General features: G+C 37.4%; 1 protein-coding gene across 1 annotated transcript in view; it reads left to right on the plus strand.

Moving 5' to 3' along the window:
- LOC145987807 (fer-1-like protein 6) overlaps positions 1–13,344 on the plus strand; it is a 70,906-nt gene that overhangs the window by 30,305 nt on the left and 27,257 nt on the right. The window contains exons 11-17 of the mRNA XM_083122515.1: positions 273–373; positions 1,976–2,144; positions 4,597–4,777; positions 6,342–6,529; positions 8,004–8,144; positions 11,219–11,353; positions 12,377–12,505. Of these exons, the coding sequence (XP_082978641.1) occupies positions 273–373; positions 1,976–2,144; positions 4,597–4,777; positions 6,342–6,529; positions 8,004–8,144; positions 11,219–11,353; positions 12,377–12,505 (1,044 nt within the window). The remainder of the gene's footprint in view (positions 1–272; positions 374–1,975; positions 2,145–4,596; positions 4,778–6,341; positions 6,530–8,003; positions 8,145–11,218; positions 11,354–12,376; positions 12,506–13,344) is intronic.

A 13,344-nucleotide genomic window follows, 5' to 3' on the forward strand; every position in this document is an offset into this window, starting at 1 on the left:
CTCTACGTGCTTGTGTCGGTGTTGCACGTACAACACACGTTCACACACAGTCTTATGAAAAACATTATAATTACTAATTTGCATGCTAGTTCTTCTTATAGATATTGTTTTCTTTATAGAATTCCTCTAGTTTACGGTTGTTACAAGCTAACAACCGTAAACTAGAAGAAAAACTATTTGACATACGCCATAGCTACTTTATTTCGGTAAAGTATATTTTTAGGGAGACTTATATATTGGTAGATATATATACCTATATATATTTTTTTCAGATTAACGATAAGGATATCAAGAATATTCCTAAAGCTGACATAACATCCAATGCAGTTATACCTTTACCTAAGGAGATTCAGCTCACTATGGCAAAATATAGGTATGCATTTAATAGTTACATATCTTACAAAATATCTTTATTTTAAAGAGAAAAAGCATGTAGTACTGTCATTGGCGGCTCGTGATAAAGATATGTAATGGTTCTACAATCAATATAAATTATAATCAGAGTGGTATTTGAGGATGGATGAAGGGGAATTTCCTTCTCTGGCGTCATATTTTAGTCAGTCTCCCCCGTTAGTGCAGTTGTAACGTCTCGTCGTCGCAATGTAATCAAGCGGTCCCGGGTTGAATACCCTGTGGAGGCACTTTGAATTTGAATTAAAATTTTGTTGGGTGCGTCAGCACTGAGGCTATTTTGCACCCGTCACACTATACGGGGTCCAGCCCCTTATCATATCAAAAATGAAAGCGTGTCTGAAAACTAAAATTTCCTTACCTTGGTTAAAAGCTGAGGCTAAAAAGCACAAATAAGGAAAAAACACAGGACGGCACAGAATTATACTGGCCATGGGGGTCAGTCGCCAGAGCCTCGTTAGTCTACAGTCCAGGGTGTACTACATGGAAGTGAGGTTGACTATTGGGTGCACTACGTAGAAGGAGCACCCCTTACACCCGGCACTTTAAATTGTAGGTACAGTCCCAATTAGCTTACCTGTGCATAAAGTGCACTGATTTAAGTCCACTTTATGTAGGCTAATCGGGACTGGACGTACAGTTTAAAGTGGGGTCCTAATTTTCTTAAATTCTCCTGTCATTATTCAGCTAGTATTCGTTCTCACTTCTGGTATATGTGTGGGCTTTCTTCTTAAAACCTTTGTACAGTGACTATTCTTTCATTATCTTGTTTTTCTTTGCGTTATCCTTCTAAGCAGTGTCATTCTTGTTTCTCCTTCACTTCCCTTTCCAATATATTTTCATTCATAAAATCTCCTGACTAATGTTCTCTTTTTATTTTTATTTCTCCCATTTTCTGTTTCGTTCTCCTGTTTCTATGTCTCTGCTTCCCTTCTCTTCTCTTCTCTTGTTTGTCTCTCAGTTATGTGGAATATTCACAGACTGATTTTATGAGAATCACTAATGATACTGGCAACACTGCAGCCAGGCCGCAGTCCTCGGAGGAGAAGTAGGAAGAAAAGAGAGAATTAGACAAGGGAAAGGGAGGGGGCTGGAAGCTAGACCTTGAGCCGCTTCAACTCGAGTAGCATGGAATAGTTCACATGCCTGTAATTGATTGTATAAATTACACGATTCAGCTTAATATTACGAGATAGCATATTAACTACGTTTTTACATGAGGTTTCTCCAAGTTCAGTAATGATAATAATAAAACAATAATTTGAATAATTTCCTAATAAACAATTTTGATATGATAAATTCAGTTACTGAGATGACTACTAGATGGGATTAATGTTACTATTTGATTTTTTGTTAACATTTTAAAACTTTTACCACATTACTAATTGCTAATGTTAAATATTTTACCATGACTTTAAAATTCCTGTAACGTAATTAACTTATTGTACATTGATTATTTAATGCAGTATATAAAGTTATATAACAGTCAATTTGTCTAATGTTGTAGAAATTTTGAAATTCTGAATAGTTTCCAAATACTTTCAATTAATTATCCTTTCATTAGGTTAGAAGTTCTTTTCTGGGGCATTCGAGATCTGAAGAGCGCTACCATATTTGGAACTATAAAACCACAAGTCATTGTCGATTGTCTAGGGAGGTTCAGCAAATCTTCCGTCATACAAGATATGAAGAATTTTCCGAATTTCAAACCGTCGGTTTCTTTCGTGGATGTTGTGAGTGTTTACATGTATACAAATTATTTAATCGAAAGAATCAGGATATCTGGAGTACAAGACGAACAATTTTTCTTGGTAACATTTACTCGTTGAGGTCTTGATCTGACGCTATAAGTCCTCGAAAGACTGCAGTTTTATCCTGTAAATATCCATCACAGATTCATTTCCTGTTTTCGAATACTTGTAGTGTCGGTAAGAAGCCTCAAGGTATATAATGTTATAGAGAGAAGTTGTTTGGTCTTGATGACATGAACGAGAGAGTTTGTGGATGTTTATGGTGACACCCTGTGTGTTTTTGTAATATTATCCCCATCGAAAATTATTTGCCATCAAGACTAACTACCTAGGTAGAATCGCATAAAAAATGGCGCTTCTTCTTTTCCCCAATGTTGTGCAGTCGCGGATAATTCTGGGTTGTAATGATTCCATTCAAAGTCAGTGTGGTTGTTACAACCAAGAATTGCCTGTCACCGAACATTCGTATTGAATAACCCCCTCTCATGGTCTCGGATTTTAACACAGAAGTGGAAAATTGGTTTAGATTCCACAGTTTTTAGTATCAAGTTTCTATCTTACATTAAGACGATTTTGTCCGTACAAACAGTTTTAGCACAACGTTGAGAGAAATTGTTACACCACCAGGCATCTGTTATATTTCTTTCCTATATAAATTGGTTGACCCTGTGTATCGTCGCACTGGCGTGCGTAGATTTTTTTTCGGGAGGGGCTGGATTTGTAAAGGTGGAATAGCTGGTTTCGAGGGGTTACACAATAAAATATTTCGTATATTTAGAACTCTCAAAAATGGCAGGCGAGGGTAATTTGAAGGGAGGTTTGCATTAACCACTCTGTTTTTTTATGAGTTTTTCACTCTTTTGTTTGAAACTGTTAATTTTCTCAAAATTCTAAGAGGCTGTAGCCCCATCAGCCCCCTTCTCTGCTTGATCCATTGTATCATCGTATGGTATGTCACGTACACAAACTGCATTGTTGTTGTTTGAGGTAGAGGATCATAGATGGCAGCATGCAAGAAGAACGACGCTTACATTTGATAATGCATAAAGCAGTTTAGAAAGTGGACCAGAGGTGGCAGCTCTCAAGAAAACGTCTACAATGGTAAAAATAGAAAAAGAAAAGCGCTGATGTGGTGAAATAATGATTGTAGATATTAATACTAATTATAATGGAAGAAATAAATGAACTTAGCACAATAACAGGATATAAATAAGGTGGAAAGAGTAATTAATATTCAGTAATAGCATAAGTGATCATTATATAAAAGTAAAGAAGTCGAATTGTAATTACGATACTGGGTATATTACGGTTCCCACAAACTGAGAGTTTCGTGCGGCTTTTGGGTTGTTTTCCCAGGTGTAGCGCCATTTCACGGCAGGCACCCAAGCACTTTTGGTAGGCGCATCTATTGCAGCTCCAAGTTAAGGTTAGAGTCGGCCAGGCGGCGATCTTTAACTAACTCCTTTCTCTTTGTTTGTCTGGGAGATCGATTTTCTTAATATTTCCGTCAATTTGGATAAGATCGACAAAGAAACCCAAAGAAGAAAAAATACACACTATGTAATAATTACAAGAAGAAGAAGCCTTAGTAATTACAAGAAAACGAAACCTTAGTAGTTATAAGAAGAAGATGCCTTATTAATTTCAAGAAGAAGAAGCCTTAGCAATTATAAGAAGAAGCCTTAGCGATTGAAAGAAGAAGAAGCCCAAGGAAGAAGATTGGCTACAATTAATAAGAAATAAAAAGAAAAGAAAAATATTGTATGAAAAGATTTCCAAAGTTATCTAATATTTGTACATGATCATTCAAGAATATATTACGAATTGTACCCTCCGTAGTGGGTTAAATCTATTGTTTCTTTCCATATATTCGTAGTGTTAGTCACCTGATCTGTGCCCAGAGGTATCTCATTCTTTCTACCCTGTGCTAAGCTGGCAGATGCACACGTGAGAGGACGTGGCAGGTAAATAGGTACAGGTTTTGAGCAACTCGCTTGCAGTTGTGAAGGCCAGCAAGCGATCCGGGCTGTGCGAGGTCCCCGCCTGCACATTTCATCTAAAGTTCAATTGCAGCAGAGCAAGAATTCTGAAGCTTCGTGCGTTGAGAGGTAAAAAATTAATGAGGGAAGGCACTGTTTTTCACGGGAGCACCTCCTGTGGTCATTACAATGCCACACTGCACTGTTACTCACGAATTTCTCGCAGCATCAACGCTACCGTCGAAGCCTACTACCTCGCTCATTTCCTCCTATCCGCCCTTCTTACAACGCTACAGTACCGCTGCTCGTCCTGCAATCCACACAGGCATACAAGAACGCCCTTCCACAAATACAGGGAGTTGGACAGGCCTGACGTGATAGCTGATATGCGGGTGCAAATCTTAAGATGTGATCACACTGTATAACTAATACCCAAAAACTACATTTATTTTCAGACGTTGCCAGAGGACGAACTGTTTTTCCCTGCTATTATTATCAAAGTAGTCGATAATAGGAATACTAAGAACCCGGCATTGATCGGAACTCACACGATCAAGAATCCCTTGAGGTTCAGATACAACCCTTTGACGAACGAGGAGAGGGCGAAATTCTTAAGTCAGGAATTGCCACTTGAAGGTATGGGCGATTATTAATTATGCACTTTGCTGAAAATTATTAGATGATACATAAACATTTTTTTATTCTTTACTTTATTGTATCGAACTCGCATTCAAAGTTTGCTTTATGTTAACTTTGTGCACAGACAGGCTAATCGGGACTGGACATAAAATGTGTAAGATACCCACACAGCACACAAATGTCCAAGAGACATCCATTGAATATCCCTTGGATATTCGTATTGGAATATATATGGCTTTGTATTGGATATCCAGAATGGGATGACTTTTAGATATCCAGTATTGGACAAGATTTGGATCTGTATTGGATATCCAGAATAAGATGAGATTTAGATATCCAATGGATATCCATAATATCCATGGATCTGATCTGTACATTGTGGATATCTCTTGGAGATTTGTGCTGTAAGGGTAATGATGAAATGAAAGGAATCTTCCTCGATTGGATTCCGTAATAACAATATGACTATCACAACACATTATGATCTGAAAATATGGCCCTCACGTGAAATAGTCTGGCGCCGCAACTATAGTGGTGGAAAAAGCTACTTCCCCCATAGGCCTTGAGAAACAATAGTCATTTTTGGGGAAGTATGTTATTCCACCTCTGTACACCAAGAGCACTATATACACAAAATATAAGTATAGCACCATTAAGCCTTGTTTCCATGATATGAAAAACTCAATTTGTTGACCAACGCAGAAATTTATTTTATTATTAAACATAAACTAAACGTAACGTTTCAACCTTCTAGCAAGGTCTTCTACAGACTCTGCACCAAGTACAAATGTAACAAGGTACAAAAACAGGACGATATATGTACACAAAAATTGCTCCCCTCCAGACTATTAGAAAGTTGTTCTGGAACATTCTAGCAGGTGGCTTTCCCATGTCAACTGTACTTTCACCTAAAAGCTAAACATATTTTCTTCCATCTAGAATGTTGTTGGACTCTTTATCTCACGCTCTTTTTCCTTCATTCTTCTTCCTTCTTCTCTCCTCCTTCTCTCGTGTCCCTCTTTCTCACACCTTCTTCCATTCTTTGTTTATCTCCAGTCCCCATTCCAGTTCATTGTATCTTCTTCACTTTTCTTCTCTATTTCCTTGGCCTCCTTCCATTTTCTCACTAGTATTCTCTTCTCCCTAATAGTTTGGAGGGGAGTAATGTTTGTGTATATATATCGTCCTGTTTTGTACCTTGTTACATTTGTACTTGGTGCAGAGTCAAGAAGGCCTTGCTAGAAGGTTGAAACGTTACGTTTAGTTTATTTTTTATAATAAAATAAATTTCTGCCTTGGTCAGCATATTGAGTTTTTAAAATATAAGTATGAAAATCTCATTGATCAGTATAAAAAGAAAATAAAAATTAAAGAAATACTAGTAATAAACTATTGGCATTTTGAGCCAGTTGGTAAAATAATTCATTCCATATTTGAATTCCTTCATATATTTTAATAATATATAGTAAATTCATAATAATTAATTTATGTGTGTGTATATTTGTACGTGAAATGAATCTTCCCAACCATTTTTAATGATTTCGCACTCTCTCCTGTACAGTAATATCAGACACACGGAAACCTGTGCCATCATCCTTAGCCTCGAAGAAGTCGGGTGAAATACTGGTGAGGGCGTCTGGTAAGGAAGTTATAAGGAAAGTTTCCACGAAAGAAAAGGAGAAGAAGAAACCGTTTCTCGAAATGCTTCTCGACTCCTGCAGGAACTTCTTCAGCTGTCGGGATACAGTGGTGAGTAAATTGCAACAAGTGACACAATATAATATTAGATGCTCAATATATGCATATTCCATATATGATTTTGCACTACAACAGGCTCTTCGATTGATTGATTAAATTAGGTTATTTTACGTAGCTTCTCCTCCAATTTGGGCTAGTCGAGACGATGTGGATGAGTGATGAAATTGATGAAGGGATACTCATAAAGAACATTCATGCCCACACCGAGATTCGAACCCGGGATCCCAGGCGAACAGGCTCTTCAATATTGCGCCTTACATTTTATAGAAGCGTATGATATATTTTCTTCTGTAACTTCCATCAATGTTCCAGCATAAGTGTTAGTACATACAAGATTCAGTTTTTAAATAGGCTATATATTTCTGGTGCATATAACTGTAATTTGTAATCATTATCTACTTTATGCATGACAAAATATTCAAATTTAAATACATCTGTGATTAACTTGTCCCTTGCTGCTCTCCCAAAGGCAGAAATACCAATGGTCGAGTACCATATTTCCCCGAATATATAGAAGGGTGCAGAATGCTCTGAACTGCCGACGCACCAAAAAAAAATAATTTTAATTAATTAATTCATTCATTCAAATTTAAATAAACACGGTTCTATTACTGCGGCAATAATACCAGACAGTTAGTTATAAAATTCAATGTAAAACTCCTTTCATGTAAATGATTCATTATTTTGTGTACTGCACCAAGTAATGACTCGTATTCAGCATGTTTGTTGGAAATAATTTGAAGACTTGCGTCACAAGCATTCACAGAATTCTCTTTTGGAGTGGGCTAATATTGTAAAGGTGTATATTACATGGGGAGGCACACTATAACATATATCGTAATTATCATCTTGACCTTTGTTTTAAAATTTGTTCAAAGACAAAGATGATAATCGTGGGCCATTTTAAATGGGGGTTGCATTTACCTCTTCAGTTTTTCATCAGCTTTTGATTGTTTTCATCTTAAAACTTTGATTTTCTCAAAATTTCGGGAGGAGCTGTAGCCCCGTCAGTTCCCCCCGCGTACGCCAGTCACCTGCATGTATAGTGCGGAAGAATATCGTACATTTGCGGTTACTTCTAACAGTGTATATTGTATTTCTCACTAACCGCCTGTAGATTTTTTTTTTAATAAACGTATTATAGGCAGATGTAACTCAGGCAGCAAACTTTCTTCGCTTTATAATTAGCCTCTGCAAGAAGTTCTCGTATCGTCCGCTTGGAGGCGCCTGCTTTTACTTCTGGATCAAATTATCAAACAAAAGATGGCGCTGCTATAATATGTTTATCTGTGTTGATAGTGAGGGAGGGGAAAAGGTACCTTGCCCAAAACTGAACATGTATGTTTCAGACTATAATCTTAATATAAAATATGGTGCTTCTTCTATGTTCTACAATAGCATAGCCTAGTAGCATGTTCAATACGAGACCCTCAAAAACATTTAACGACCTCTATATTTTTTGTAGCGTAAAATGGAAGTCAAGGTACAGAAATTTTCGGAACGAGATCTCCTGGTGACACCCGATCAACAAGAGGGATCAAATGCCAAGCAGGAAGAATTTGATTGGTGGTGCAAGTTTCACGAAGCATTGGAAACAGCGCACCTGGTAAAGTTTCTAGTTTTAACTAAAGTGGCATTTTCTCGTTAAAAAAATAAGGTTAGAGATCCATTTACCTTACGTTTTTAGTGTTTCAAATAACTCATAATTTTTAAAACAGTATTTGTTTTTGAATTATAATAACATAAATACTATTTCTTTTAAAAAAAATGTGGTATGAGATTCTACTATCGCCTTTTTTGGTGTGCCAGTATTTTATTTTAAGGAATAAAATTTGAAATTAATATTTGTCATTAAATTCAGTAAAGACATTTTATGTTCAAGTGGTAGTAATTGTAGACAGTGTGAACATTCGTGGGAAATGTCAAGGATTCCACCACACGTCAAGATATCCTGGCAGGTAAAGGAATGATTGTATTTCACATTAGATGTGTATTTAGTATTTAACTTATTCTATGTCGCATGTCTTTCACTGTAGACTATATTAATTAGATGATACTGATGAAGGAACAAACAAAGGAATACTCATGCTTATGCCGGTGAAAGTGACTGAACAGTCGTTTTTCTATCGAGAAAATTCACTGTACAGTAATTTCTCTACAAGGAAATTTTACCATACAGTAATTTTTCTGCATAGAAAATTGATTTTATTCACTTTCCTGAGGAGAAAATTCATTGCACAGTCATTTTCTACTGAGAAAATTGACTGAAGAGTTCTTTTTTTCTGCGGAGGAAACTGACTCTGTAAGCATTTTTCTAAAACGAAAATTGATTTTATTCACATTGCTGCGGAGAAAATTGATTGCACAGTCATTTGTCTGCGGAGAAAAGTTAATCTATGGCCATATTTCCAAGGAGAGAATTTGTTTTTAGTCATATTTCTGCGGAGAAAATTGACTGGACAGTCATTTGTCTGCGGGGAAACCTGACTGTATAGTCTTTTTTGTAAGGGAAAAAATTGATTTCAGTAATTTTTCTGCGGAGAATATTAATTGAAAGTCATGGAGGAAATTGACTACTCTCACGAAATCCAAATAATTGTAAGGTAGTAGAAATTTTGCGTAGAAAATTTAATTTTATGTACTAAAATGAGAGAGGGGTCAAAATTTCCATAGAGAAATGATTGCCCACTTAACTCACTTTTAAATATCGAGGGGGTTAAACTTTCACGTAGGAAGCTAACGGACCGCTTAATTTCCTATTAACTAAGGTAGGAGTAAAAATTCCCCGCGGAAGATTGACTGCCCATTAATGTACACTTATCGGCGATTTGTTTTGAAGATTTGCTATTGTCATTCTTTTATCGCCGTAGACTTAGGCAACACACATAACGCCTGTGCAGGGAAGCAAGTGTTTCAGGATCCAGGTGTTATATTTTTTTGCCGGTGACTGTTTCCCTGTTCTATGGAGTCAGAACGTGCGTCTTGGAAAATTATAGCCTTTCTTTACCTCTATGAGGAACGCCGGAACTACGCGAAGACCGCCGAATGACACTACAGCGAATTGGAAAAAATAGAAAAGAAAAAACAAAAGCTCTAAAACCCGCCCGGTTTCTAGCATGGAAATTCCACACGCCGCTTCTGCACGTTTTGGCGGGCGCGATGAGCTGCAATGGGTGATAAGCTTAGCGCGGATGTAAAGTCTTCGTTTTATTTTCCCCTAAATTTCAATGTTATTTTTTACTGCATTTCGGTGTTATTTTAGCGGTTTAGGATAGAATTTGGTGTTATTAGTTATTAATTTAAAATCGATGTTTTTTTTACATGCGTTTTCACTCTTTCTTCTATGCTTAAAATTTTCACATTGCTTTACTTCTGGAAAATTGAGACAAATTTTAGTTTTAATGACAAAAATACTAGATCTTCTTGGAAGATTCCCGTAGTGAATTCTATTTCATAACGAGGTCAAAGCACTGTCAGTCATGTCTACGCTAAACTGCATAAAATGGCGCGTGACAATCTCTCTCGACTCAAACTTTCACCAGCTAGACTGGAAATAACAGAACTCATAGAACTTTAGGTGATGTCTTTGAACAGACGTGTTATCCCAGGTTTATAATATATAATTCGCTGCGTTTTACGCATCAAATCATTCTAGGGCATCACGACAAGTTGCATGCTTGGCAGAAAGAGGCACAACTGAAATAGAATACGTTACAACACAACTAGAAATGGCAAATAGTCACTCGTTGGATTTTTAGAACTTTCGAACCTGAATCATACATGGCAAGGATTAGGATAAATACCTGTCTAGACTTACAATGAATGATCAAATCACTAACGAAGTGTAAAATGAAATCGTGCTTTCTCCAGGCTTCTCAGCTATATTCCTTTTCCGGAATGTCTGGAGTAGCGATGCGCAGAGGGGAAAGCTTGTGGGCGGTGCCAGACTATGAGGCGCTCTCCTGAATGCAGAATTCCCACAGAACGACTGGACCGCGAATGACCAGTCGAGTCGCCCCTTCCGCGCGACCCCTCTTCTTCGCGCGTTCATTGTACGAGGCACACACCGCAACGTGTGCGCAGGACGCGTTCGCGTTCTCCGTCAGGGTGACTACTCTCCTTCCCTACTCTCCAAAAGACCTGTTCACTGTTTCCAATCAAATCGAAAAGTGACTCCCCTCCCAGTCTGTCCGCTCCTCTAAAACCCCTGTCAATCCAGACTTCCTCCAAGCTGATTCGTGAGTTTTAACTTTCCTATAATTGTAAACAGCTTACCACTTGTTTACCTCTTGTAAACCTTGTAGCCTCAATACATCAGGAAGTCTGCTTAACACTCGACTGTGCATAATTCAAATACATGAGAGGAGTGGACAACTGGTGAATTGAAGCTTCTGGAGAAAGTTTAAAAATAAAGAATAATCGTATGGATTGATACGAAAGCACAAAATTCAGTGTTATTCTGAAAAAATGGCTTAATTCGCCTTATGTCGGGAATCCGAAACACAGAAAACTTGGCTCCTGAACCTATCGAAATACTACATTTTAAACACTTTATTTTGCTTTCTTGAACTTTTCGTTGTTTTCGTTAAAACGAGAACTTCACGTCCCCAGGTATGCATCAACATGTGGTTATGTATTAAACATTGATGATGTGTTCATATATATTTGTTTTACTTATAGGAATTCAAGATGCAGAAAGAGTCTAGATTCGTATTGGAGAGCGAGCGACTAAACAGAGAAAGCAAGACCTCTGGAAAAACATCGAGTGCTTTACCTCTCGGTGCGAAATTTGGGAACTATCAACCACCTATTACGGTAGGAACTTATAATTAATTACGTCTCTCTGACTTTTAATTTATTCGGGAATAAGGTGTTATAAAAACTGTAATTATAAAAACAAACATTATGTTTATTGATGGATTGATTGATTTGGTTCATTTTACTTTGCTTTTCTGTCACTTTTGGCTAATCGTGAAGATGAGGATGAGTGATCATGCAATGAACACCCATGCCTGGATTCGAACCGAAAACCCCTGATATCGTAGCTGCTGTGATAACCACTCCGCCACGGAGCCCGCCTTATTTTGTTTATTGTTCTTTTTAACGTGGAAAGTAAAGTAAATGATATTCCATTTCCAAATGATTCCAAGTAAAGAACTGGCTCTCGCCGGAAAAAATGTTTGTCCCCTGAAAAAAAAGTGTTTGTCCCCTCCCTGGACACGCTCCCCCACTGCAGAATAATTTTTAAAATTTTGACCCTGCTCCACCTTTCAAAATTCCCACCTGGATCTCGTGACAATAACAATATTGCATTGAAATGAAACAAAGTTAAAGAAGTCATTCTTGGTGTCCAACATTGTTACCAATGCCGTAACTCCGCGACGGAAATAGTTGATGTTCACGGTTTAAGAATGTCTCCAGGTATGGTTAGGTTTAATGATGCACTCTTGTAATACTGGTTAGCTACTCGTGATATGACACCAGTGACCTAGATTCGGGTCGATATATGATGATATATGATGGAATTGATAAAGGGTCACCCATGATCAGACCGAGATTCGAACCCGGAATCCCTGGTGTTTTAGCACGCTCTGCTAACCACTCCGTCACCAAAATCGGCCCTCCATACTGGAAAAACTTCAACGTTTTTGGATGTACCAGTGCAGTTTTTCGAGCCTAACATTGGTAACCAACATAGCGATTTGCTCTTTCTTATATTTACACCACATATGAAATCTTGTATTGTAATAGACCACATGCAAGGTGTAATATTGTACTATGTAGTGAATTTCTTATAAATAAACCCATTTGGTTTTTTCCTATTCTTATTTCTTCCAGATTTATACGAGTGAACTGGAGAAGCAAATTGAATTCGGTGGATTCCAGGACTTGCTTCGGAGCTACAAACTCTTTTATGGAAAGACGAAGGAAGACTTTGAGAACACCGCAGTTGCTGGAATATTTAAGGTAACAAATGATTATTAGTAGTAGTAACATCAGCAGCCGCGTAAATTGGGGACGCAACTTTGGAGTATGGACAGAAGGTTAAACATAAATACCCCTAACATGCAAATTTTAATAAACTTTGAGACCAGCGAGTGTCCCTCCCACGCCACGTTACGCATATGATCATTATTATTGATACTAGTACTAGTTGATAGTAGTGGTCGTTGTAGCTTCATTAGTACATTACTACAACTTTACTTCATTAGTTCGTGAGGTTCACACGTGTTTTGATTCTCTATTGATTGACTGATTTGCTTCATTTTACTTTGCTTTTTGTGCCACTTTTCGCTAATTTACGAAGATGGGGATGAGTGATGATGACATGATGAAATTCATGAATGGACACTCACAAACATGCCCAGGCTGTCATACATGCAATGTGGTTTTTTTTTTTTAATATTACTAATGCATTCTTTAATTCCTTCACACACTACCTGTTAAGCCTGTACTGAGTTTTATATTTTTACTTTTTTCTTTATTTTTTGCAGTACAATTGTTATTTCATGGGAATACCAACAGACAGTTAGAAAGAAAGATAGCGTGATAATTAGGGCTCGGAAGTTGAAGACCTATAAATTGCCAAAAAAAAGACCTATAAAAAGACCTAAAAATATCAAAAGAAGGACCTAAAAACGGAAAAAAGGACGTATAAATGTGATCCAAATTAATTAATTAATTAATAACTTCAGTTTTAACCTCCCCAACCCCTCCCTGTGCGCGGCACCTTGAGATTTGAAGGCGTGTGCTGTCTGGTCATATACACCGTGCTGAAAGCTTCAAAACAAGATAAAGTTGCCACT

The sequence above is a fragment of the Lepisma saccharinum genome, chromosome 5 (genome assembly GCF_977018435.1).
Source record: "Lepisma saccharinum chromosome 5, izLepSacc3.1, whole genome shotgun sequence".
Classification (NCBI taxonomy): Eukaryota; Metazoa; Arthropoda; class Insecta; order Zygentoma; family Lepismatidae; genus Lepisma; species Lepisma saccharinum.